The sequence below is a fragment of the Cinclus cinclus genome, chromosome 1 (assembly GCF_963662255.1).
Source record: "Cinclus cinclus chromosome 1, bCinCin1.1, whole genome shotgun sequence".
NCBI lineage: Eukaryota > Metazoa > Chordata > Aves > Passeriformes > Cinclidae > Cinclus > Cinclus cinclus.
In genome coordinates this window covers 68,741,335-68,766,785 of record NC_085046.1, presented here as the reverse complement: position 1 = coordinate 68,766,785, position 25,451 = coordinate 68,741,335, and the positions used below count along the sequence as shown (strand labels likewise).

Here is a 25,451-nt window from a genome sequence, read left to right as displayed (position 1 = left end):
GCTCACCCTGAGCTTGCTCTCATGAGTGCCTATTGCCAAGGGTTCTCTAAGGAATATGCTGAGACAGGGGCTAAGTGGTCCTTCGGTGCTCGCACCCCATCTGTTTCAAGATAGGTATCCAAAAATCAAGATAAATTAATTTCAGTGGATGACTGTTCAAAATAGGTGTCCATACAACTTTCCCATGGCCAAGGAGATTGTCAGTGGAAGAAATTAGTTGTTCTTACTTCCCAGACTTGCACATAGTCCCCCGACTGTCCTACCTATAAAACACAATGTTTTTTCATATTTGTGCATTCACTATCACAAACATTAATGCACACTTTTCCAGGAACAATTGTGCTATTATCGCAGTATTTGGAGAGGGGGAAGAAATTGCACATACCTTGCTGTGCTATCTTCCCACAAAGTAAAGCTGCAATAGTGAGGGATTCTGTTATGTGACAGAGCAATTAAAAGGGAGAAAAAAATGCTATGATGTCTCTTTATCAAAAAAAAATTATAGAGAATCCTTTAGGTTGAGCATTTAAGTTTGCAGAGATAGGAGAGGGAAAGGAACTTATATCTCTCTCAATTTTCTACTTGGGGTTTTGCTGTAAGCTTTGACTGCTGCTATATTACTTGTCAGGTCAAGCCCCTGAACCACAGAAATTAATCCCAGAACAAACTATTTTGGCTTTTGAGGTGGTGTGAACACAGGATGCTAGATGACAATAGGCCACAGAAAAGGTCAAAAAACCCAACGAGGGAAGCAATGCACAGGTTGAGTGCCGTGAGAGTCATGCTGAGTAGCTGCACAGATAACTGAGTTTGGGGAATTTCTCAGCTCTGCTCATTGCTCTTGGGGTTTGCAGTACTGCAGGTAGCAACGAAGAAAGGGGGAGGGGAAGAGGCTGGCAGCACAAATGTATGGCAAGGAAGTAATTCTCAAATGTGAGGCCTCTGTGACAGCAGTGGTAGATCTGTACTACTAGTTAGGGTGCTGCAGGGAAGTAACTTTGTGCTTGTGCCTTTTGCGTAGGAGGTCTGGGAGCAAATGGGGATACCCCACAGAAACATGAAAAAAAAGAGAAGTATGCATAGAGCTGTATGACTAATGCTCCTTAGACTAATGCCTGGGACAGACCTTTCTTAGCCATACTCAAGTCTTTGCCAATTCTTTCATGCAGACCAAGCTAGAAGCAATCTAAAGTAATGGGGCACACTGAGTTGTGTGAATTTTAGTCCATATTACAGTGACAAATGTAATATTTCTCAAACCAGAATTCCCAAAACACTAAGCACAAGTAAGTAATTGAATTAACAATAACTTGTATGAATATGTAATTTTGCATTGCTCTAACCTCCACTCAGTAGATTGCCAAAACCTTGTATTGGTCATTCTGTAAAACTGTAACATTCTATACTTCAGGACAACTTACCAAGTTGGTTCTGCACTGAACTGGAAGATCACCTTACGTGGGAACACCCTCTTCCTTTCTCGACATGGGGAGAATGCATATATGGGTACTGGTTACATTTCTGTGAAGATCACCCTTTCACACCTCGGATGACACGGATGATGAGAGGGCGGGAGTAGCTGTCAGATATAATAACACTCCACCTGTGCAAAGGCTTACATTGTATATTAATGTTATAAACCTAGTGTTTATCGCAGAGAATCGCAGCCCATGAGCAGCCCCTGGCAGCGAGATTGGGATGCAAGCAGTCGTATTCCAGGGGGGCACCAACCAAACCCCAGCTACTCTCCAGGACAGCCCCTTTGCTGGCTGCAGCCTGCATGGGGTCCACTGACAGAGAGAGAAGAGCCAACACAGACATCCCGGCAAACAGGCTTCGGGAGCCACAGGGCCACAGAAAGACAGATTATCCGCAGCTAGCCAACAGTAATGCAAAAGCAAGTAATATCAGGAATATGTCTTGCATCATCTGCTTTCCCACCCAGTTTGGTACATCCCAAGGGAGCAGCTACCAACAGGCCTCCACTCCCACAGAGAAGTTGGCACATATCTTTTCCCAAGTGTGCACGTGCTGATTATTTTATTTTTCCCTTTCTATGATACAGCCCAATGATTAAGACTGGAATTGAAACTCTGTCTCCCTAGAGATAATTTTATCACAGGTTTCACACGTCAGAGCGCCTCAGCCACCAAGGTCCATGAAACTGTAGAACAGCAGGAGATGAGGGCAAGGGGAAGTCAAGGCACCTCCGTTCTGCAGAAGAGAGCTGAGGCAGCAGCAGCTCTTGCACAGCATGTCTGTGCCCTGCTGCTGGCCCTGGTAGTGCACAGAGGAGTCTGGATCCCAGCAATGGCTCCAGGGATTTCCCCTGTGCTTCACGCTACACAGTCATTGCCTATAAAATTCCAGGTCAAATTCTAAGTCAGAAAGTTTTCTCCAGGTGGATTTTGAGCATAGCAAATTGGACAACACACAGTTTAAATGGCTGAACTCTTGCCCATAGGCATATTGGAAGCTGGCTCTGTCTTTCTGTCAAGTCTGCCTTAGTCTCTAAGCATCAGTTTGCCTATCCATCAAACATAAATCATTAGTCTTCCTTTGTACAAAGTACTATGATGAAAATATCTGTTCTTTGAGTAAACTGCCAAATGTACAGGTGAAACCCAAGATACCTAAATTCTTTATCTGACATATAAAATAGACCAAGAAAAATAGTGGAAGTATCCAAATAGCTGCTCAGCAGAGCCACACCTGGCAAACACAAAAACGAATTTTATTAATTTCCTATTTGCTTTGCAACTACCCGCCCAAGGGAGAAAACACATTGGTATGGGGATGGATCTGCTGCTCTGCTCGGCACAAGGAGTTTAAAGGATTTCGCTGCGCCGTTCTCGGCGCTCCAGCACCCCCAGCTGGACTTCGGCAGAGCAAGCACCGTCCTGACTATTCTGTCGCTCACAGAACGCTCAATTAGGTGGTGTCAGGGCATTAAAGAAAATAAAACGTTGTTTTGCTCCTATTGAAGCCTTAGAGAGTCTGATTTTAGCGGAAATTCCGAGGAACCTCCCTCCAGAATTATGTCCTCTGCATAACGTTATTCTTTCGAGCTCTGGCTAGGTAGCTGGATTTGTTTTGAAGCAAATTGTCACTGAGCTGCTCACTATTTCCAATGCCAGGTTGTTAATCTTGAGCCTGGACAGGACACAGTGTGTTAAAACAATTTTCTTTTGATGACTCTCTTACCAGGATGGCTAGTGCTCAGCTCAGGGGATGGTGTATTCCTGTACAGGACTTGATTCCATATCATAGCTTGATTCCAAGTTAATGAAAGGCTGGACAGTAACTGGAAAGCAATCACCAAGTTACTACCATGGGGTACATCCCATAAAAAACCCTCTTCATTTTCCCTGGCTTTTCTCCCCATGTGGTTTGCAGGTGCACAGAGTGACCTGTCAGCAGATGTTTCAGACTGGTACTCTGGCATGTAAGAGGAACCTGTAAAAATTCCTTTGGGAAGTAGTTGAGGGAGAGTGCAAACACTTCCTATTGCCTTTTGCTATCACAAATGAGGCAAAGAAAGACAGTCACACTTAGCAAAGATTCTCATTATTCAGATGCAAAGACAAATCCTAGATATGCTGTGCTTTACAGACAAAGACTGAATTCATAGTCAGATTTGCAACTTTAGCCTATCTTCAAAAGAGCAACTCAGACCAGACTCCTCAGTCAAAAATTACAGAAGGGATTAAAATTTTGGAAGTAGCAAATTTGTATTTGACTGAACTATTTGATTCTGACTTACTAGTGCTCTTCCCTGGCAAAAATCTGCTAGCAGAAGCTGCAATTCATTTTCAAAGAGATAAAAGCCTTAGATATAGATTTCATTTCTATATTTTCCCAGTGTTAAATATTTAACATCAAAAAGTTTAAATAGAAGCTAAGCAATTGAGAAGAGATGTTTTCTGGGACACCATCCCTGTTCCTGGTTTGCTTTTGATTTAGAGACTGTATTACCAACTTGTTAACCCCAGAGGTTAACATTTTCAATTTCTGTTACTCATTACCATACTGACAGGCTGAGAACAAAACAGGTCACAGTGAGAGGCTGCTAGTCACACAGTCCTCCTGCTTCCTTCCTTCCTTCCTTCCTGTTGCACAAGCCCATCAATTTTCTACTCTAAGGAGAAAGATCAATACAAGAGTGACTGTCATCTTTATTCCATGACAAAACAAGCCCATGAAGCTACGGTGTTATTGTGACACGTATGGGGGTAAAGAACTATTTTCCGTTGGATTTTGTTTCTCACTTTCTCCCTCTTTCTTCCTTTTCAGTGCAAAATCATGCATTCAGTAACTCACTGCTTAGAACTGTTCCTCCAGTGGCTGTGTTTGCTGCAAAAGTCCCAGAAAACTAATCTTAAACAGGATTTTTCTCATACTAACAGTTTGTTAGCATCGTTTTTTCCTTGTTGTTTAGTATCACTGACAACAAAGATTCTTAAAACGTTTTGTCTGGGGCAAAATTTGCATTAGGGATTAAATGCTCGTCATTGGTGGGGGCTTCGCTTCTGCTGTAAAGGTAAACCCTCGCACTTGGCGCTAGAGGGCACAATAAATATCCTTTAGAAACACTGCATCCTAAAACCTTGATGTACTACTCCAGAGATGGAACAATGCATACAATGAACTTCGTATCAATCCTAGGAAAAGAGTTAAGAATAGTTAAAGTAGTTCCTGCGTGGTTATATGTTATTATATTTCATTTATTCTCATTAATTTCTTTTCTAAGATAGGTGACCCTCCCTTGCACTCTAACCCACAGAATGTAATTTGTATGAAGAAAATGCACACATGTATGCACAAACATGATATTATCATTTCCACACGAATTTTTACAACAGCTATTGGGCATCACAACATTGTGTGCTGTGTCATCTGATAAAGTGGGAGGGGAAAACTTTCATCTAGTTCAATTGCTGAAGAAATCAATAACCTAAGTGCTGCATGTGTTTGTACTCTACAGTGGTATCTGCAATGGCTTTGATTGTGTTTATGACTCAGTTCATTGTTGAAGAGTGGTTTAGAGGGAAGTGCTGAGCTCTCCTCTCCTGGATCCAACGACAGTGGGAATGGTTCAAAGCTGCATCAGGGCAGATGGACATCAGGAAGCATTTATTTACTGATCATTCAGTGTTGTTTCCCTCTAATCCTCCCCAGGGGATATTTTAACAATAAAAGGTTACCCTCACCTTCTGCAGTGGGTCAGTACAGCACCCAGCTGCTGTTGCATGTTAAAATTTCAGCAATTCTTGACATAAAAATTGGAGCTTTCCTGTTCCAAGGTCATCCCAGTGCCTACGTAACAAAATGATGCCTGCTTTCTCTTTTCCTTCACCAAAACATTAATTCTTTTTCTGCAGTGAAACAGCTTCAACAAGAACTGATGATATACTCACTCCAGAATAAACAACTTGCAATTTGATGTGGAGGCCATTCTTTGAGAACATGTGTTTGGTTTCCTTCAAACTGAAGACAGAATTAAACCCAGCTCGTGAACTTTCTAAATAAGTGGACTAATAAGCAGAAGGGGGAAAAAAAAGTATTTATGTATTTTCAATCCTCCTCATGTGTCCATTGCCTGCCCCCCAAGAAAATCAATAGAAAATCAAGTTTCTTCAAGTTTCTTGATTAGATTTTTAGAGAATAAAAGTTATTAATCTTCTTTAGAGGACTTGGGGCTACAAATCGAGAGGAAAAGTATTTTAGATATCAGTAAGGAAGTGTACCTATAATATATCTGAAGAATAGTATTTAAGCTACAAACCTGTGCCAAATTCCTCTAATAGGTAAGTCATACATAGAGCAGAAGGTTTATTTCTAATCTCTGTGAGAACTAAGACAAGCACAGTGTTCTGAATGCTGCTTAGGAGGTTAGACAAGTGAAAATTATTTTTAATCTCTGTGAACCTTAAGAGATACTTATGGGAGACAAACCAACCAGACTGGCCTCACTTTCAAAATAAAGGGCTTTGAGCTGACTATCACCACACAGGAGTAAAGTCTTCTAATTATGGCAGATAATTCCACACAGTCATCAGTTCAACACTTCATAGCAGTCAAATAAGCACAAATTTTACGTCAGGAATTCTTGGGACCACAGAGCAGAAAAACATCAGACTACTGGGTATATCCAAGGCATGTCCACAGTGTGAAAACTATGTGTAGAACTGGTTCCCTCCCTTCAAGAAACGATACAGTAAAACTGGAAAGGGGTGGAGAAGAGCACTAAGAAGCATTGAAAGTGCAGTGCAACTTCTAAACACAGGTCCCAGAAAAACAGTCCGGGAAAGATATGGTTCAGTCGGCACACGCTGCAAGTCCACAAAATCACCAGTGGACAGGGGGGAAGAGCACGGACTGACCCTTCACTGTCACTGGCAGTACAAGAACCACAGCTGGGGGCTATGAAATGGAAAGAGACGCAGAGGGAAAATAAGCCGGAGCCGCGGCTGCGGGCGGCGCCGATCCCGATCCCGCCCCGCGCTGCCCCGGGCTCGGGGCGGGCCGCCGGCAAGAGCTGGACTCGATGATCCTTTATGGGTCCGTTCCAGCTCAGGATATTCTGTGATTTTCAGTGAAGGGCCGCTCCCAGCCCCGCCGCAGGTGTGCTCCGGACCCCGAGGAGCAGGTAAGGGCAGCCGGGCTGGCGCTGGAGCCGTTCTGGACCCACTTCCAGAGGGCAGCACGGGACCGGGAGCGGCACACAGAGAGATTCTCCTCGCACCTGTCCCTGATGTTTCTCACCAGAAAATCTCTCCCTTGAGCTCTCAGGCAGTACCAGATTAACAAGAGAGACGCTCCCCAGCGCTCCCCAACAATGGCAGGTAAGAACAAATGCGCTGAAAACGCTGCTCGCTCCAGGCCTGGGCGCTGGGCACCTCAGGGATGGGGCCTCTGCTGGGTTTAGTTGGGACACTGAGGTCTTACTTTTCCAAACGACTGAATTTACCTCAGTAAGTGACGCCTTGGAAAACTCCAGTCTCTCTAAAAACTCTGCCCAAGTGCTTTCAGCTCTATCAAAAGTGAAACAATCCGACAGCTTTGCAGAATCAAATTGAGCACCATGGGAAGCTTGTCCATCTCCAGGCACTTCTTAGAGCTCCCTGTTCACTAGGAGCTGGCAGAAACACCAAAGAGGCAACTGCTTTTTATATTCCAGAATAACATATATACAGGTGTTTAAACAGTTTGTACACATGTTGAAATTATGATAGTATTTGACCCTCAAGTTTTAAGAGTCTTTTTAGCATAGCTCTTGTTTCATGGACACTGTGCACCCTGGTGAAATTATTAGCCCATATAATTTAGGTTACAAATGAGCTGTTGTTTCATCAAATACTCAGCTTGGCTTCTACTAGTTATTCCTGACACTGTAAACTTGCCTGTCATTCAGCAGGTGCTGCTGTGGGCTGAAGCAGTGTTCCAAACCAAGTGACCTCAGATAATGCCTGAATTTTTGTCGTGGCAACCAGGAGCTGTATGTTTTGCATACCCTGCCATTTTCAAGAATCCCTGTAAATTTTGTTCTCTGGTTATTTATAAACAACTGCTACCGCAAAAAAATATTTCCTACTTCCTGTTGAGTCAATAGGAGAGGGAGTGTTTTCTTGATGTAGGGCAGTGCTGAGCAGCACCCCCTCTGTCCACTGAGTTCCAGCTAGGAAAGAAAGCCCAGTGTAGCACAGAACTGCTGGGCAGGGCACATGCAGCAATCAGTGCCTCAGATGTCACTCACTGCTGCTGAGCAGGAGCAAAACGCTGCCACTGCCACTCTGCTTTCACTGGTTTTGTGCCCTTGCGAAAAGACACTACAGAAAGAGCAAGGAACAAGCCCCGAGTTTACAAACTGTTCTGCATCTGCCTCCTAGATTCCAAATGGTCTCCTGGTTTTCTTTGTGCCTCCAGGGAAAAAGGTCCTGATAGTCTATGCACATCAAGAGCCCAAGTCCTTCAATGGATCGTTGTTGAAGATTGCTGTGGAAGAACTGACCAAGCAGGGCTGCAATGTCACCGTGTCAGATTTATACGCCATGCAGTTTGAACCCAGAGCAACAAGAAATGACATTGTTGGTGAGACCAATCAAAACACACCTTTTTCAAAAACCAGTGACTTGTAAACCCTCCTGTCAGGTGTCAGAAGGCTGAAAAAAGTCTCCCTGAAATCTTCCCCATGCTGAACATGCAGAACTCTCCGTTTGTCTTGATAGGAAAGCTGTTCCAGCCCTCAGATAATCCAGAGATTAATAAGAAACTTATTTCACTAATAAGAAACTTATCCATAACCAGATACCTGCATTTCTAAAAGTCCACTCCTGAACATGAATTTTGGATTACAGTGAGATTACTGACAGCAAAAACAAACATTAGCACGTGTCCATAATCCATCTCTAAAGTCCATTTCTCATGGGGAGGAAATGCCTCAGATACCATTCTGGGACTTACTGGGACAGTGTTGTTCACAAGGCTACAACTGCCCCTGTCTTCTGCTAGACACAGATAATCTGCTAGTGGGATCAGTAGAACTGGCCAATACTGGTTCCCCATGCCTTGGTGAATTTCCCAGTTACAGAGGCTGGAAAGCAGCTCCATAGTGCTTACAGGTGCATGATGGCCTCAGCAAAACCTAAAGCAGAGACAGATCAATTAACAACATTCTCTTAAATCTTCCACCTGCATCCCCAGAGTCCTGAGGCAAGCTTATCTCCTCACATTGCACTTCCCCTGTTGCTACAGGAAGGCTTTAGAGCTCTGAGATTCTACATTCCTCTCCATTTCAAAAGGAAGTCACCATCAGCTGTGATGATGCTGAATATCCAGCAAAGACAAGAAAGCAGAAAAAACGGAAAGCAGTAACCCAGTTGAGAACTGTGAATGGCAACCTGCATTCAGCTCTTACCTGGCACTGGTACTGGGCATGGGACAAGGAATCACTGTTCACTTCTACCCACAGGTCGCCTGCACAACTCAGAAGCATTCAATTATGGTGTGGAAACCTGGGAAGCTTACAAGAGAGGAGGTTTGTCCAAAGACGTGGTTGAAGAGCAGAAGAAGGTGCAGGAAGCAGACCTGCTGATTTTCCAGGTCATTATTTTAAACACGATTCAGTTGTGATGTTCATGTCTAGGTAATGGTACAGTAAGGACTATAGATCAGTAGTACAATTACCTGGGTCATCATCACAGCACATCCAGTAACTGAGTAGCACAGTGATGCAGGTGGAAACAACAGCAGCCCCAGGAACTCCCCATCCCTGGGCCAAACTTCCTGTCTGGATGCACAAAGACTTATGTGACCATGGATATCAGGCAGGCTGGCAGAAAGCAGAGCAAGGGTTATTTTCTGGGCAAGGAGCCAGCAAAGTCAGGGAATTGGGCTTTCCCAAGCAGGCTGTTCTCATTTAGTAGAGTAGCACAAGCACTACTGGCAATTGCTAAGGGATTCTTTCAGCCCATCTCTGTCCCTAGTGTCTAGAAAAGTACCGTGAAAGGAAATAGGAGCCTTATATTTCTTTGTGATCCTGCTGTCCTTAGACATCTGTATATACATTCCTCTGTCCAAAGTTAGATTAAGTTTAGGGTGGGGCCATATCTCAATTAAGCATTTCACTGTAAGTCATTGTCATTTTCACACTATTACTTCCCAGATAAGAACAGTAAGACATGCCCTGAAGGAATCAGTTGCCTTCTACTTTCCATCTGCAGAATGCTATGAAGAGTTGATTGTGTTCTTATGCAGAAAAAAAAATAAAAAATTAAAAAGCCTCTAAAGGACATCATAAAGGAATTCAAAATTTGCTGTAAACTAAACTCACCAGTTCTAGTGACTGTGGTGGTTGCTCAGTTTCTACTTTGCTTTCACCTTGTGTTAAGCCACATGTGGTTATATGTTTATAGAATTCCTTCCTCTGTGTGCAGTGTGTACAAAGGTTTAGGGATGGTGATGCAGCCTAGTATAGGAGCTCATAAAGCAGTCCAGATTATGCCGTGAAGACATGATAGGATGCACTCCCATGGGCTAACTGGAAGATCTAGAAACCATGGGTCCAACTGTTAAAGAAGTCTTTTTCTTCTCAGTAGAGGGATTTGGGGTCAGGATGTCAGCTGGTTTCTTTGATCATGATCCCCTGGCATTTGTCAGCACGCTGTGAGATCAGAACTGATCACCAGGTGTCAATCCTGCTGATAACATACTAGATTATTTTGCATTTCAGCCATAGGAGACATGATTCTGTACAGTCTTATATTTGAATTAAATGGCACCTTCCTACTTCATCCTATTCTATCTTGAATCAGGATGGAAGCCCTGGCATGCACCACAGTATTGGTGTGCTGTAGATGCTCAGGTCTGGCCCTGAGGTAACTACAAACAGAAAGCACTTCAGCTCCTTTTGCCAGGCACAGTTACTGCCTGTCCTGACAGAGAGCTGGAAGAAGGCACATACAGGATCTGAGCAGGTTCAGAGGAGGGGATTGTCCTGTAGACTGTGCCTAAGGGTGGCCCAGACTCTCTGTGCTGACCACGTAATTTTCTCTTTGTCTAGTTTCCCTTGTTTTGGTTCAACATGCCTGCAATCCTGAAGGGCTGGATGGACAGAGTCTTGGTCCAAGGCTTTGCTTACGATTTGTCAAAGGCTTATGATGGTGGTTTGCTTCAGGTATATTTTTGGAATTGTTGTATTAAAGTCAAGGCTTGCACCATGTTCTATGGGGCCTTGATCTTTCTTTTCCATTGCAGTTGTTCAATCTCTCACTTTACACTGCTCTGAAATAATGATTTGGTAACATGCTGAGTGATTTTCTGGGTTGTTCACACTGTCCGGAGGGAAGAAAATAAGGAGACTGCAGCATTTCCCAAAGTTTTACAAGATCTCCTAGAGATCTTTATTGGTCTACTATGTGGGCTTTATCATTTATTAGGAGTATTAGCGTGCACTGTGGTAACATACAGCTTTCAGACAGTTTAATTTAATCCATTTCCTATAACTGCAGTCTTCCCACCATTCTTTTACTGCACATTAATCTCTTTTAGTTCTGATGCTCTTAACAATTTCAAACATTTAAGTTTCTTTAAATATCAGAAACAGCTGCCTCGCTGACATAAATAGGCATAATCACCAATGATCACACCTGCATGTGGACAGGCTCAAGACATTTAGAATACTGCACTGGAAAAATGTTAGTTCGATTACAGAAGCTAAAACTGAGATGTGAGAAGCTGAGCACATGGCTAATACCATAGTCACAGGAGCAGAAGAAACATGGTGGTTAAGCAAGCCCAAGTTTGAATGGGGACTTTAGCAAAAAGTTTCTGCCATCAGAGAGGACAGGAATAAAGATGTTCACAGTAACAGAGGGCTCTCCAGCCACAATTTTTCAAATGTTGCATAAGGAAGAAAAAGGATCAGCCCTCCTTCACACAAGGGTATCAAACATAATTTGTTTTCTTTTTAACCCATTTCTACCTAAAGTCCAGACACTCAGTCCATTGATGTAATTGTATGACATCAGTCTTTGCCTCAGAACTGCTAATCCTTGAAACATCTGGGAAGGAAGAGGACACCCCCTCCTCTAGAAATTCATGTTATTCAGGTTCCCTCAAATATCTTTTGAGCTATTCAGCCACTCTTCTTTAAACATGTCTAACTCAAGCACCACTTTCCTAATTCTAGGACAAATTATCTTTGTTTTCTTTCACCACGGGAGGAAGCAAAGAGAAGTATGCAACCAGAGGTGATATTCGCTATCTCCTATGGCCTATGCAGGTAAAATATATGAATATTTGGTTACTGTTTGGTTTAATTTTTACTATTCCAGCTATTTATAAACAATTTTTAATTGATTATCTTATACAAAACATAATAAGAAATAATTGAGTTGCCTGCTCCAAGCATGTGCAAGTTATAAACTGGGCTCTAAAATCTTGAGATTACTTCAAAAGCCCATAGAGTTTTAAAGTTGTTTTGTCCCCCTTCCTTCAGCTTGCCATCTGGGGAAAGTTTCTGCTGCCAGCTTTTCCAGCGTCTCTGGTGTTACAGGATTTCCTTTAGCTCTAGCATACAGGATTTCTGCTCCCTGTGGTTACCCAATTCATGGAAGTTGCATGGTCTCCTCCCCACTGTGGTTACCAGGCCCTTACCCCTGAGGAGCTGTCCAGATGCACAGCTCACAAGTAAATGTGACAAAAACATGAAACACATCTCTAAAATCAGAAATACACAGAGGGAAAGTGGCAAGCTGAATTTCTACAGGCACTAGCCTTCATGCAGGATCATATGGCTAAGCCAGAGGCAAAAGCTTAAAACCAAACCAAAACAAAAGAAAAATCCAAGAAACCAGTATGGAAGTAGATGTGAAACACACTGCAGTTCAGGAAAAATCTGAGAAGGTTCAAACCACTCCATGACTGTCTCTTATCCTTGCAAACTGAGCAACATAGAGCATCCAAAGAAGGCAGTTCTGTGTGTTTAACAGCAATTTTCTTCCCTTCTCCTGATAAATGCACAGATTTAGAGAACCTGACTGGTGTTGGGTCAGAGAAACAGAACAGATTTGAAACTTCCATGTTCTTCAAATGAAAGTAAAAGAGGCAATATTTCCTGAGGCATTTCTTTCTTTGCTTTGCATCCAGCATGGAATCATGCACTTCTGTGGTGTCAGAGTCCTTGAACCTCACATCTGTTATGCTCCAGAGAATGTCTCTGAGGAGAAGAGGAAGGAGATGCTGACTGCCTGGACCCAGCGTCTGAAGACCCTTTGGGAGGAAGAACCCATAGACTGCTCTCCTGAGTGGTATTTCAAGTAGTGTTCAGGTGCAAGACTACAGAGAGAAGATTTTTTTTCTCCTTTCTTTTTGATGTTCTATTGAAGTACTTGAATCTCCTAATTCAAACACATTTTAAGAATCTTAAATACTACATCTAGCAGTTTAACTGACAACACAGCATTTATCTTCACTGATTCCCAAGGGATTCCCTTCAGGAATGGGTGCAAAACTCTCTGTGAAGTTCTCCTTGCTCACATAAACGGTGTCATCCTGCCTCCTTGTGGTTGATAACACATGAGATAATTCATGACAGATTATACCATTGCTTCCTGTCAAATTATTCTTTACCAGGGAATATGGTGCCCATACCCAACTTGTCATTTAAGAGCCTAAGTCTGATTGTGAGAGCCCACACTTGTGCCTTGGAGCTATGAAACTAGATCATGAGTAGTGTTGCAAAAGGATGTACTGTTGCAAAGTGTCTTAACCAGCTGGAAGGACTTGTGGGCAGCCTTAGGCTTTTAGACATATTTGCAAGGCAATGTTAAAAGCATAACAAATACCAGAAAAGGGATAAAATAAATCCAAATTCTGTATATTGGTATGTGCATGAATTGCCTTCCTTTGTAGACTACAACTTCCACAAAGTATGCTTCCTGAAATCAAAGGGACTTCTCCATTTTGATTACCATTTGTAGAGACAAAATCCATGTCCTTTCCTGCCCTCTCATACCAGTCATATGTTCCAGTTTGCTCCTGTATGAAGGGGCACGTCTAGAAGAAACATTTCCCAGGAAGCAGAGGTGCCCCAAGCTGTTGTTGATATCTGTTCTGGGGTACGTGAGCCAAAGTTTTCCAGTTCCACAAGGGCGCTGCTTTTGCAATGCTTTGTCAACTGTGCAGCAACAGTGGGTGCTGAGCCAAGAGTTATTGTCCTTGTCCTGATGTGCTTTCAGTGCATGCTATGCAGGGATCTGTGATGGGCTGCATGTGTGTTCTGACACATGCCTTTCCAAAGCTCAGGAGAATTTTACCACATAGAAAACCAATGGAGACTGACTGGTCTGTGGTTAGTAAAGAGAGAGAAAAGAAGTGGCACTATTGTTTTCTTAGCAGCACTGGAAATGTTACAGCCATTTTGCACTAAATAATAATTGTCCTTCTAAATCACATTATGCTAAAAGTCAATTGTCAGCCTGCCAAACCAGAATTGATTTCATGAGAATGAAACTAGAATTAGGTGAGTAACTTGTAGCTGCCCTTCAGGCTGGGGAGAAGGGTATAAAGGAACATGCTTTCCACTTCAGATTAGTCTAGGAATTTGCTTTTTGTTACTGGTGGTCCTGCTCTCCCACAGATGTCTAGAAAACACTCTGATCTTTTTCCAGAAATCATGGCTGTATTTCTTTTATGTGGTGTTCTGAAATGGCAGGTCAAACATGCTTGCAACTGCAGAACAATAGAGGAAAACAGATACCCATCTGAACTATGTTACCAAGGAGCCTCATAGCTAGAGAAACCAAGACCAATGTCTTGCAGTAAGGTGACTTTAATCCAGGTTTCAAAAAACCTGACATTTCAAGTCAGGTGTAGTGAATTCTGTGGTTTAATATTGGGTTCCTGAAGCAACATCACTGAGGTGAGCTGCCTGCTTGCAGAGGAATATACTTAGTAAGAGACTATTTATCAAAAGTTTGTGCTGAAGAAAGAAACAGCCAATAACTAATACCATGCACAATGCAAGTACTACTTATTTTCTTTTATTTTCTTTTTTTAAAAAAGAAGAATCCTACAGTGTTATTAGATACCTTAAAGCCTAAAGAGGCTATATTCTACAGAAGAGATGTAAAGAATTTAAGCTGATGGTACACTCAAGTCAGTGCTGGATGATTGTCTCATCATTCTAAGAGTATTAAAATGCTCACTTTCATGCAGCTTGAATATACAGGAATTCTGATATGTTTGAAAAACTCAGGAAGGAAACAAAAGACCAGCTTCTTCCCTAGGACTGTGGAGCCAAAATACCCCATAGCTGTTTCTGAATTGCCCTTGATGAAATGAGAAAGTGTTTTGTTGACATCCAACAGTGAATAAGCCAAGACCTAACCAGCTCGTTCACATAACAGATTGTCAAAAGTGCAAATACAGTTGTACTCCAGTGAGGCATACAGAGCAAAGGTGGTTCTTCACTGGAATTTAATATGAATCCAGGAGAAAATTATATTCTCAATGTACTCTACGCATACACCCTTGTATTTCTGTCATCTGTTGCTAAGCCACAGCTCAGCATCTATGGGAAATGTCAGTGGTCTTCTGAACTTAACTGCAGTGAAAATTTGTGGCTGCAGTCCATCACCAACCACGGTGGTTCCCAAGGCCCTTGGAGCCTCCCATTCTGCATTGTCACTCCCCAGGGGGATGCAGCCTTTCTCCACAAGCATCAGCTCTGTTGGTTGCTGCAGTTTCTCCCACCTCAGCCCTCTGAGGGTTCAAAGAAATATGAGTTTTGGTGTTCAGGTGATGCAAAACTAGCAAAGATCACAGCTTATTTCTCTAAAATCAACTCTACAGCATAGTATCTTCATGGCTGTTGGACTGCGGGGGAATCAATCAGACCAATTAATGCTTTACTTCTAGATTAAAAGGTAGATCACAGAAAGATTATAGATAAGTATTTCCTTAGAGTTTTGCCCACCAATGATCCCCTCCCCAGAGTTCTGGACAGTGTAAGCCCAGAATTAACATTCCAGCATTGAGTCATCTCCATAACTGGAAACCTCCTGTGTGAGAGAGCACTCATCCTTGCTGGACCAGGCAGAGTGTTAAACCAGGGACAGCCAGAGAATGATTATGTTCAGGTCCCTACAGAATTTGCAATTAATCAGAGAAATGGAGAGGGAAAAATCTCTAAAGAGATACCTGGCAGCAACCTACAGGAGGAAAGAATGGAGGCTTAAAAATTAAATCTTTGTCAGCAAAATTTACTACTATAATACATCCTTTAAAGATAACACCAGGAGAACAGACACAAAGTCACCTTTCCATTATGGCACAAGTTTACTGTGACTGGATTTTTAGTTAAGATTAAGGAACAAGGTAACCATTCTAGGTAGCCTTGGTCTAGCACTGTGGACATTGGTTGGTTTTTATTCATCGGCCTCTATAATTTTTCCAATGGTGCAATGAAACCTACAAATTTCACACACACTAGTTTTCATCCTATTGGCAAAAAAAAAAAAAAAAAAAGTTACAAGTCAGAGGTGTGACCTGTAAGCACATGCAAATAGATGCCAGTATCTCTCCTTCTTTGCTTAGTACACACTGGCAAAACCAAACGGAATGAGACTTACACCTTTCAAACCAAACAATTCTTATAAATTCAGCCATCTCTCTTTCTGCCTTCAGTCCCATATATAATGCAAAGCTTAAAATTAGAAAAACCAAACTAAAAGAAAGCTCAGAAGTCAAATGTGCTCAAAAGCTTCCTGTAATGTTTGGGATTGCAGGAGAAAACCAAAACTGCACAAATGGCCTACCAGAGATACCACATCTGTATTTGCATTTCTTTTATTTAGCTGAGAAACATCCCAGACTCTCTAGACTGCAGGTTCAATAACGCTCTCCTTGAGATACCTCATAGTGGGGATGGACACAAAATTTCTGCGTTCAAACTACAGTGAGTTCAGCGTGGCTCATAGTGGGGATGGACACAAAATTTCTGCGTTCAAACTACAGTGAGTTCAGCGTGGCAATTCAGCATTTAGTCCTGAGTCTCCTCTTTACAGTAGGTGTGATCAGCCCTGGCATCAGGAGCTGTCAGAGCATTAAACTCCTGTTCTGTCTCAATACCAGCTGATCCAGAATGGGTAGCAAACAGGAATGTGCTGGTCCTGCATCAGTTCCACTATCAACTTTTTTTTTTTGTTTTTTTTTTGCAAAATGGTGGAAAGGAGCTGTTTACTCAGTTTGTCCAACACAGGACAGTTTGGATACTCAGAGAGAAAATTTCATCTTGAAATCGATCACCAAGGCTGTCCTATCTCTCCAAACCCCCAGCAGCCCGCATCCTTGTGTGTCCCACCTGTCTTTCTCATGAAACACCTTTCAGAAGGCTGGAAAGGAGGAGCCCCTGGTCCCAGCAGATACACGTGTGGGCCAGCACAAAGCAGACAGTGCCACCCCTGGGAGAGCAGATAAAGGGAGATGGATGGATTAGGAGCTCACATCCTGCGTTGCTGGGAGACATGAAGGACGAGCTCTGTACTTCCAGAGGAGCAGAGACCCAGCATAACCCATATAAAGATACCCAACGATGGTGTAGGTGTCCCAGGCTGTCACAGCGGCGGGGGCGCGGCCTCCAGCGGAGCCGGCGCCGATCCCGATCCCGATCCCGCCCCGCGCTGGCGCTGCCCCAGGGCCCGGGGCGGGCGGGCAGCGGGGCTGCCGGGAAGGGCCGATCCCAGTCCCGCCGCGGATTTGCTCCGGGCCCCGAGGAGCAGGTAAGGGCGGCCTGGCTTGCGCTGGGGCCGGGGCGCCGGGGGCTGTTCCGAAGCCGCTTCCCAGAGGGCGGCCCGGGAGCGGGAGCAGCGCGATGCAGCCGGCACAGCCCCGGGCCGAGGCGGCCGCGCCGGGGCCGCCAAGCGCCGGTGGGGCGGCAGGAGGAGAATTCCTGCTCCAGGGCCCGGGCCGAGAGTCGGGAGCTTCCCTCCCGCTCCGGCGGGTCGCCCTTGGCCAGTGCCCGCCTGTGCGTGAGTGGCCGTACTCGCACTGCGGCACATTTCCCACTCAAACAGCGATTCTCCTCGCACCTGTCCCTGATGTTTCTCACCAGAAAATCTCTCCCTTGAGCTCTCAGGCAGTACCAGATTAACAAGAGAGACGCTCCCCAGCGCTCCCCAACAATGGCAGGTAAGAACAAATGCGCTGAAAACGCTGCTCGCTCCAGGCCTGGGCGCTGGGCACCTCAGGGATGGGGCCTCTGCTGGGTTTAGTTGGGACACTGAGGTCGTACTTTTCCAAACGACTGAATTTACCTCAGTAAGTGACGCCTTGGAAAACTCCAGTCTCTCTAAAAACTCTGCCCAAGTACCCCTCAGCTCCACCGAAATGAAAACAAATCAGCATTTTTGCAGAATCAAACTTAGCACCTTTTGGAGCATGTGATACATCCAGGCACTGAGCTCCATTTGTTGAGACTTGGCAAGAACAGCAAAGTCATAACTGTTCCTGAAATTCCAGGGTAAGGTATGGAGCAGGGATCTAAACAATTTCTACACATGTTGAAATTATGATAGCATTTGACCCATGAGTTTTAATAGTCTTTTTTGTGTAGCTCTTTTTTCATAGACACTACATAACTACATGCAGAAGTTGTGCCTCACAGAAATTGAGTTCAGGAGATGCCTTAGTTTTTGTGTTGGTAGTCAGGAAGCAAGAGCCGCATGTTTTGCAGACCCTGTCATTTACAATAGTCCCTGTAAATTTCCCTCTCTGGTTATCTGTAAACATCTACAAGCCCATACAAAATATTTCCATTCTTTTCACTGAAGAATGTGTTTTAAGAGAATTACTAAAATTGTAGTGCTTATGCTCAATAAAACTGTGAGCACACTATGGAGTTCTTTGAGCAGAGCCATGTTACACACCTCTAACACATTCCGTTCCTGCACACCTGCCTGGCCACTCAGCTTACCTTGAATCCATTTTGACAGCAGTTTGAGATATACATGACAATCTAATCTCAGAGGAAAAAATCCTGCTGCTCTCGACAGAAGTCACTGTGGTGGTGCTGAAGTGAGACAGGAGCATCTTAAATGCCTACTCCAGTGTTGTAAAAAGCACAGCACTGAAATGAAAGATCAGAAGGGGATCCCCCACTACAGCAGGAAGGTGTTCTGATCTCTCAGAAGTTGTTTCCATGACACTTTGGGGCAATCTAAGCTGGCACTGCTTTTTGAGTGGTAGTGGAAGCAGACCAAGAGAAATTATGTCCAAAGAGAAGGGGATGGGTTGTGCTGATGTAGGGGAGTGTTACCTGCTATGGAAAACCCCTCTGTCCACTGAGTTCCAGCTAGGAAAGAAAGCCCAGTGTAGCACAGAACTGCTGGGCAGGGCACATGCAGCAATCAGTGCCTCAGATGTCACTCACTGCTGCTGAGCAGGAGCAAAACGCTGCCACTGCCACTCTGCTTTCACTGGTTTTGTGCCCTTGCGAAAAGACACTACAGAAAGAGCAAGGAACAAGCCCCGAGTTTACAAACTGTTCTGCATCTGCCTCCTAGATTCCAAATGGTCTCCTGGTTTTCTTTGTGCCTCCAGGGAAAAAGGTCCTGATAGTCTATGCACATCAAGAGCCCAAGTCCTTCAATGGATCGTTGTTGAAGATTGCTGTGGAAGAACTGACCAAGCAGGGCTGCAATGTCACCGTGTCAGATTTATACGCCATGCAGTTTGAACCCAGAGCAACAAGAAATGACATTGTTGGTGAGACCAATCAAAACACACCTTTTTCAAAAACCAGTGACTTGTAAACCCTCCTGTCAGGTGTCAGAAGGCTGAAAAAAGTCTCCCTGAAATCTTCCCCATGCTGAACATGCAGAACTCTCCGTTTGTCTTGATAGGAAAGCTGTTCCAGCCCTCAGATAATCCAGAGATTAATAAGAAACTTATTTCACTAATAAGAAACTTATCCATAACCAGATACCTGCATTTCTAAAAGTCCACTCCTGAACATGAATTTTGGATTACAGTGAGATTACTGACAGCAAAAACAAACATTAGCACGTGTCCATAATCCATCTCTAAAGTCCATTTCTCATGGGGAGGAAATGCCTCAGATACCATTCTGGGACTTACTGGGACAGTGTTGTTCACAAGGCTACAACTGCCCCTGTCTTCTGCTAGACACAGATAATCTGCTAGTGGGATCAGTAGAACTGGCCAATACTGGTTCCCCATGCCTTGGTGAATTTCCCAGTTACAGAGGCTGGAAAGCAGCTCCATAGTGCTTACAGGTGCATGATGGCCTCAGCAAAACCTAAAGCAGAGACAGATCAATTAACAACATTCTCTTAAATCTTCCACCTGCATCCCCAGAGTCCTGAGGCAAGCTTATCTCCTCACATTGCACTTCCCCTGTTGCTACAGGAAGGCTTTAGAGCTCTGAGATTCTACATTCCTCTCCATTTCAAAAGGAAGTCACCATCAGCTGTGATGATGCTGAATATCCAGCAAAGACAAGAAAGCAGAAAAAACGGAAAGCAGTAACCCAGTTGAGAACTGTGAATGGCAACCTGCATTCAGCTCTTACCTGGCACTGGTACTGGGCATGGGACAAGGAATCACTGTTCACTTCTACCCACAGGTCGCCTGCACAACTCAGAAGCATTCAATTATGGTGTGGAAACCTGGGAAGCTTACAAGAGAGGAGGTTTGTCCAAAGACGTGGTTGAAGAGCAGAAGAAGGTGCAGGAAGCAGACCTGCTGATTTTCCAGGTCATTATTTTAAACACGATTCAGTTGTGATGTTCATGTCTAGGTAATGGTACAGTAAGGACTATAGATCAGTAGTACAATTACCTGGGTCATCATCACAGCACATCCAGTAACTGAGTAGCACAGTGATGCAGGTGGAAACAACAGCAGCCCCAGGAACTCCCCATCCCTGGGCCAAACTTCCTGTCTGGATGCACAAAGACTTATGTGACCATGGATATCAGGCAGGCTGGCAGAAAGCAGAGCAAGGGTTATTTTCTGGGCAAGGAGCCAGCAAAGTCAGGGAATTGGGCTTTCCCAAGCAGGCTGTTCTCATTTAGTAGAGTAGCACAAGCACTACTGGCAATTGCTAAGGGATTCTTTCAGCCCATCTCTGTCCCTAGTGTCTAGAAAAGTACCGTGAAAGGAAATAGGAGCCTTATATTTCTTTGTGATCCTGCTGTCCTTAGACATCTGTATATACATTCCTCTGTCCAAAGTTAGATTAAGTTTAGGGTGGGGCCATATCTCAATTAAGCATTTCACTGTAAGTCATTGTCATTTTCACACTATTACTTCCCAGATAAGAACAGTAAGACATGCCCTGAAGGAATCAGTTGCCTTCTACTTTCCATCTGCAGAATGCTATGAAGAGTTGATTGTGTTCTTATGCAGAAAAAAAAATAAAAAATTAAAAAGCCTCTAAAGGACATCATAAAGGAATTCAAAATTTGCTGTAAACTAAACTCACCAGTTCTAGTGACTGTGGTGGTTGCTCAGTTTCTACTTTGCTTTCACCTTGTGTTAAGCCACATGTGGTTACATGTTTATAGAATTCCTTCCTCTGTGTGCAGTGTGTACAAAGGTTTAGGGATGGTGATGCAGCCTAGTATAGGAGCTCATAAAGCAGTCCAGATTATGCCGTGAAGACATGATAGGATGCACTCCCATGGGCTAACTGGAAGATCTAGAAACCATGGGTCCAACTGTTAAAGAAGTCTTTTTCTTCTCAGTAGAGGGATTTGGGGTCAGGATGTCAGCTGCTTTCTTTGATCATGATCCCCTGGCATTTGTCAACACGCTGTGAGATCAGAACTGATCACCAGGTGTCAATCCTGCTGATAACATACTAGATTATTTTGCATTTCAGCCATAGGAGACATGATTCTGTACAGTCTTATATTTGAATTAAATGGCACCTTCCTACTTCATCCTATTCTATCTTGAATCAGGATGGAAGCCCTGGCATGCACCACAGTATTGGTGTGCTGTAGATGCTCAGGTCTGGCCCTGAGGTAACTACAAACAGAAAGCACTTCAGCTCCTTTTGCCAGGCACAGTTACTGCCTGTCCTGACAGAGAGCTGGAAGAAGGCACATACAGGATCTGAGCAGGTTCAGAGGAGGGGATTGTCCTGTAGACTGTGCCTAAGGGTGGCCCAGACTCTCTGTGCTGACCACGTAATTTTCTCTTTGTCTAGTTTCCCTTGTTTTGGTTCAACATGCCTGCAATCCTGAAGGGCTGGATGGACAGAGTCTTGGTCCAAGGCTTTGCTTACGATTTGTCAAAGGCTTATGATGGTGGTTTGCTCCAGGTATGTTTTTGCAATTGTTGTATTAAAGTTAAGGCTTGCACCATGTTCTATGGGGCCTTGATCCTTCTTTTCCATTGCAGTTGTTCAATCTCTCACTTTACATTGTTCTGAAGTAGTGTATCATCCGTGCTTCATCACACAATGATGTCCAACACATAATTCCATTTCTTTAACCTATCCCTTCCCAAAGACACATAGTCCACTGTCTAATTGTATGACATCAACCTTTGCCTCAGAACTGCCACTTCATGTAGAATCTGTGATAGAAGAGGTTACCCTGTACCCTAAAAACCTATGCTGTCCAGGTTTCCCTGAATATCTCTTGAACTGTTCAGCCACTCTTTAAATATGTCTTAATCAACCATCACTTTCCTAATTCTAGGGCAAACTATCTCTGTTTTCTTTCACCACGGGAGGAAGCCAAGAGATGTATTCAAAAGGGAGTATCAGTGGTGATATTCGCTATGTCCTGTGGCCCATGCAGGTATAATATGTGAACATTTGCTTGTTGTTTACATACTTTTTTATTATTCCAGCTATTTTTAACAATTGTTTTATTGGGTTTTAATATGAAATATAATAATTAATAATCAAGTTGTCATTTCCAAGGATCTGCAATTTGTAAACGGCTACGTAAAATCCTGGGATTGCTTTAAAAGTCCACTGACTTTTAAAGTTGTTTTGTCCCCCTTCCTCCAGATCAGCTTAACACTGAAAGAGAAAGCTTAACACTGTCAGCCCTTTCAGTTTCCCTGCTGTTACAGGATTTCCTTTAGCTCAGCCATACAGGATTTCTGTTCCCTGTGATTTCCCAGTTCATGTAGGATGCAAGGCAGGAGGGGAGTCACACATTACCCTGGCCATAACAATCAAGACTCAAAACTGACCATTCCTCTTCTAATTGCTACTCTTTTATCTGAGTAGCATGGTTTGGGAAATACAGGTGGTAAGGCAAGTTTTGCCAGCTTCTTCCAGGTACAATACAATAGATGAGCTAAAATTCCTTGGTCTCCTCCCCATGCTATTACCGTCTGCCTGCTCCTGTGGAGCTGTCCAACTACAAAGCCCACAGGTCAACGTGGCAAAGACTTGAAACACAATTCTAAATTCAGTAACACACAGAGGAAAAATGGCAAGTTGAGCTGATTCCACAGGCACTAGCCTTCACACAGGCCCATGTGGCTAAGCCAGAGGCAAAGGTGAAAAAAACCCCATCTTAGAAGTAGATGTGGAACACTGCAGTTAGAGACTGATCTAAGTAGTTTCTGGACAATGAACTTTCGGCCACCTGTGATCCTTGCAAACTCCACAGTGAACAGCTGCCAAAGAGGAGACTTCTGTAGGATTAACAGCATTTAAAAATAAAATCCACAGAGCAGAATAAATGAAGTTGCCCTTATGTTTCTGTAACTTATATGCCATTCCGCTGAATGACTTCAATAGTGACTGCCTGGATAGGAAGTGAACTTCTGCAGTTTATTTTCTTTCTCCTGATAAATGCACAGATTTAGAGAACCTGACTGGTGTTGGGTCAGAGAAACAGAACAGATTTGAAACTTCCATGTTCTTCAAATGAAAGTAAAAGAGGCAATATTTCCTGAGGCATTTCTTTCTTTGTTTTGCATCCAGCATGGAATCATGCACTTCTGTGGTGTCAGAGTCCTTGAACCTCACATCTGTTATGCTCCAGAGAATGTCTCTGAGGAGAAGAGGAAGGAGATGCTGACTGCCTGGACCCAGCGTCTGAAGACCCTTTGGGAGGAAGAACCCATAGACTGCTCTCCTGAGTGGTATTTCAAGTAGTGTTCAGGTGCAAGACTACAGAGAGAAGATTTTTTTTCTCCTTTCTTTTTGATGTTCTATTGAAGTACTTGAATCTCCTAATTCAAACACATTTTAAGAATCTTAAATACTACATCTAGCAGTTTAACTGACAACACAGCATTTATCTTCACTGATTCCCAAGGGATTCCCTTCAGGAATGGGTGCAAAACTCTCTGTGAAGTTCTCCTTGCTCACATAAACGGTGTCATCCTGCCTCCTTGTGGTTGATAACACATGTGATAATTCATGGCAGATTATACCACTGCTGCTTGTCAAACAATACATGGCCAAGTTAATTTTAACACTTTTTGTACCAGTTGGCACTGTTTTTCCTTTACGAGAGAATATAGTACCCATACTCAACCTTTAAAAGCCCAAGATTGATTGTGAGAATCACAATTGATGTGTGCCTTGAAGCAACAAAACTAGATCATGAGTAGTGTTGCAAAAGGATGTACTGTTGCAAAGTGTCTTAAACAGCTGGAAAGCCTTGTGGGCAGCCTTAGGCTTCTCCAGGTATCTATAAAGCAATATTAAAGCTATGACAGATACCAGACAAGGGAAAATATAGGTACAAATGTAGTGGTATGTGCATGAATTGCCTTCCTTTATAGGCTACAGCTCCCATTTGTTAAGTATGCACCTTCCCATAATCAAAGTGGAGAGAAAAAGGAATCCTGTCTGTTGCTTGGCCCTTCACACCAGTCAGTGTTGGTGTTTGGGTCTGGAGGGTGTTTGCTTCCTCTCCTGGTCAGCATCGATGGGCTTCCTTGGAGATCTCCAGCACCAGCAGTTGGTGAGGCAGAGCACTAACCCAAAAACCTGCAGGTGGACTGTGTCTATGGGCCATGATCTATGGGACAAATAAATTGTCTGGCTCTTAATAGCCAGGATTTTTACCTGGAACTGTCACAGTGTTATTTTTGTGCTTTAGAGGTGTTAAGCCTGTTTGTGCATATGGCAAGGAGTGGGTTTCTTGCTTAGCTACTGAATTTCTTGCTTTGACTAGCTCATCTAACTGCTACCTTTGCACTTCGATATTAAAAGAATGTGGCCTCAATAAGAACCTGTCTCCTGAGTCACTGTCAAACAACACCTAGGCCTCTGCGCATCTGCCACACCTTGGCAGTCTTGTCACTTACGGTTCCTTAGGGAATAATTGGATAATAAACATGTTGAGCCCAGGCTCTGGATGCTCAATGTAAGCTGATACACCAGACTGGGAAATGCCACGACAGGGAAGGGGTCACATGTTCCTGTTTGCTCTCATATGAAGTGAAGAGCCACATCCAGCAGAGACATTTCCCAGGAAGCAGAGCTGCCCCAAGATGTTGCAGATGTCTGCTGTGGGGCATGTGAGCCAAAGTCCTGAGTTTGCAGAAGCAGGAAATTTGCTTTGGCTCAACAGCTCTGTTACAGGAAAAGGAAAGTAAAAGGGAATAAGGAAGTAAATGTTACGTATCTAAGTTTTGGGGAAAGCAGGTTCATGCCTAAAAGACTTAAGGAGAGCAACTTAAAGTAACCAAGAGAAATTCGAGGACAAATTTTACAATTGCACAGAAGAGAAATCATCCTTCTAATCACTATGTTCAGTTAGCAGACTATTCAGGAAAGAAGGAAATTGAGGTGAAAGCAGAAGTTTAAACTGTCAAACCAACGTTACTGCTTTGGATCAGTTGCAGAGCTCAGTGGGATTAACTATTAGATGAAGAATGCCAGACTGACCTGGATGTTGAGGATACTTGTCTGCTTGACACTATCTGGCAGACACGTCAGC

At 43.5% G+C, this 25,451-nt stretch overlaps 2 protein-coding genes across 2 annotated transcripts; both read left to right on the top strand.

Moving 5' to 3' along the window:
• Positions 1 to 7,947: 7,947 nt before the first annotated feature.
• Positions 7,948 to 12,822, top strand: LOC134047865 (ribosyldihydronicotinamide dehydrogenase [quinone]-like). The gene is given in 6 exon segments (XM_062499329.1): positions 7,948 to 7,969; positions 7,972 to 8,091; positions 8,972 to 9,102; positions 10,562 to 10,675; positions 11,690 to 11,782; positions 12,649 to 12,822. Coding segments are annotated over 6 exon segments (654 nt in total).
• A 6,300-nt stretch (positions 12,823 to 19,122) lies between these two features.
• On the top strand, positions 19,123 to 23,653 carry LOC134047855 (ribosyldihydronicotinamide dehydrogenase [quinone]-like). Its single transcript, XM_062499318.1, is given in 6 exon segments — positions 19,123 to 19,144; positions 19,147 to 19,266; positions 20,147 to 20,277; positions 21,737 to 21,850; positions 22,233 to 22,334; positions 23,480 to 23,653. Coding segments are annotated over 6 exon segments (663 nt in total).
• The last annotated feature ends 1,798 nt before the right edge of the window (positions 23,654 to 25,451 follow it).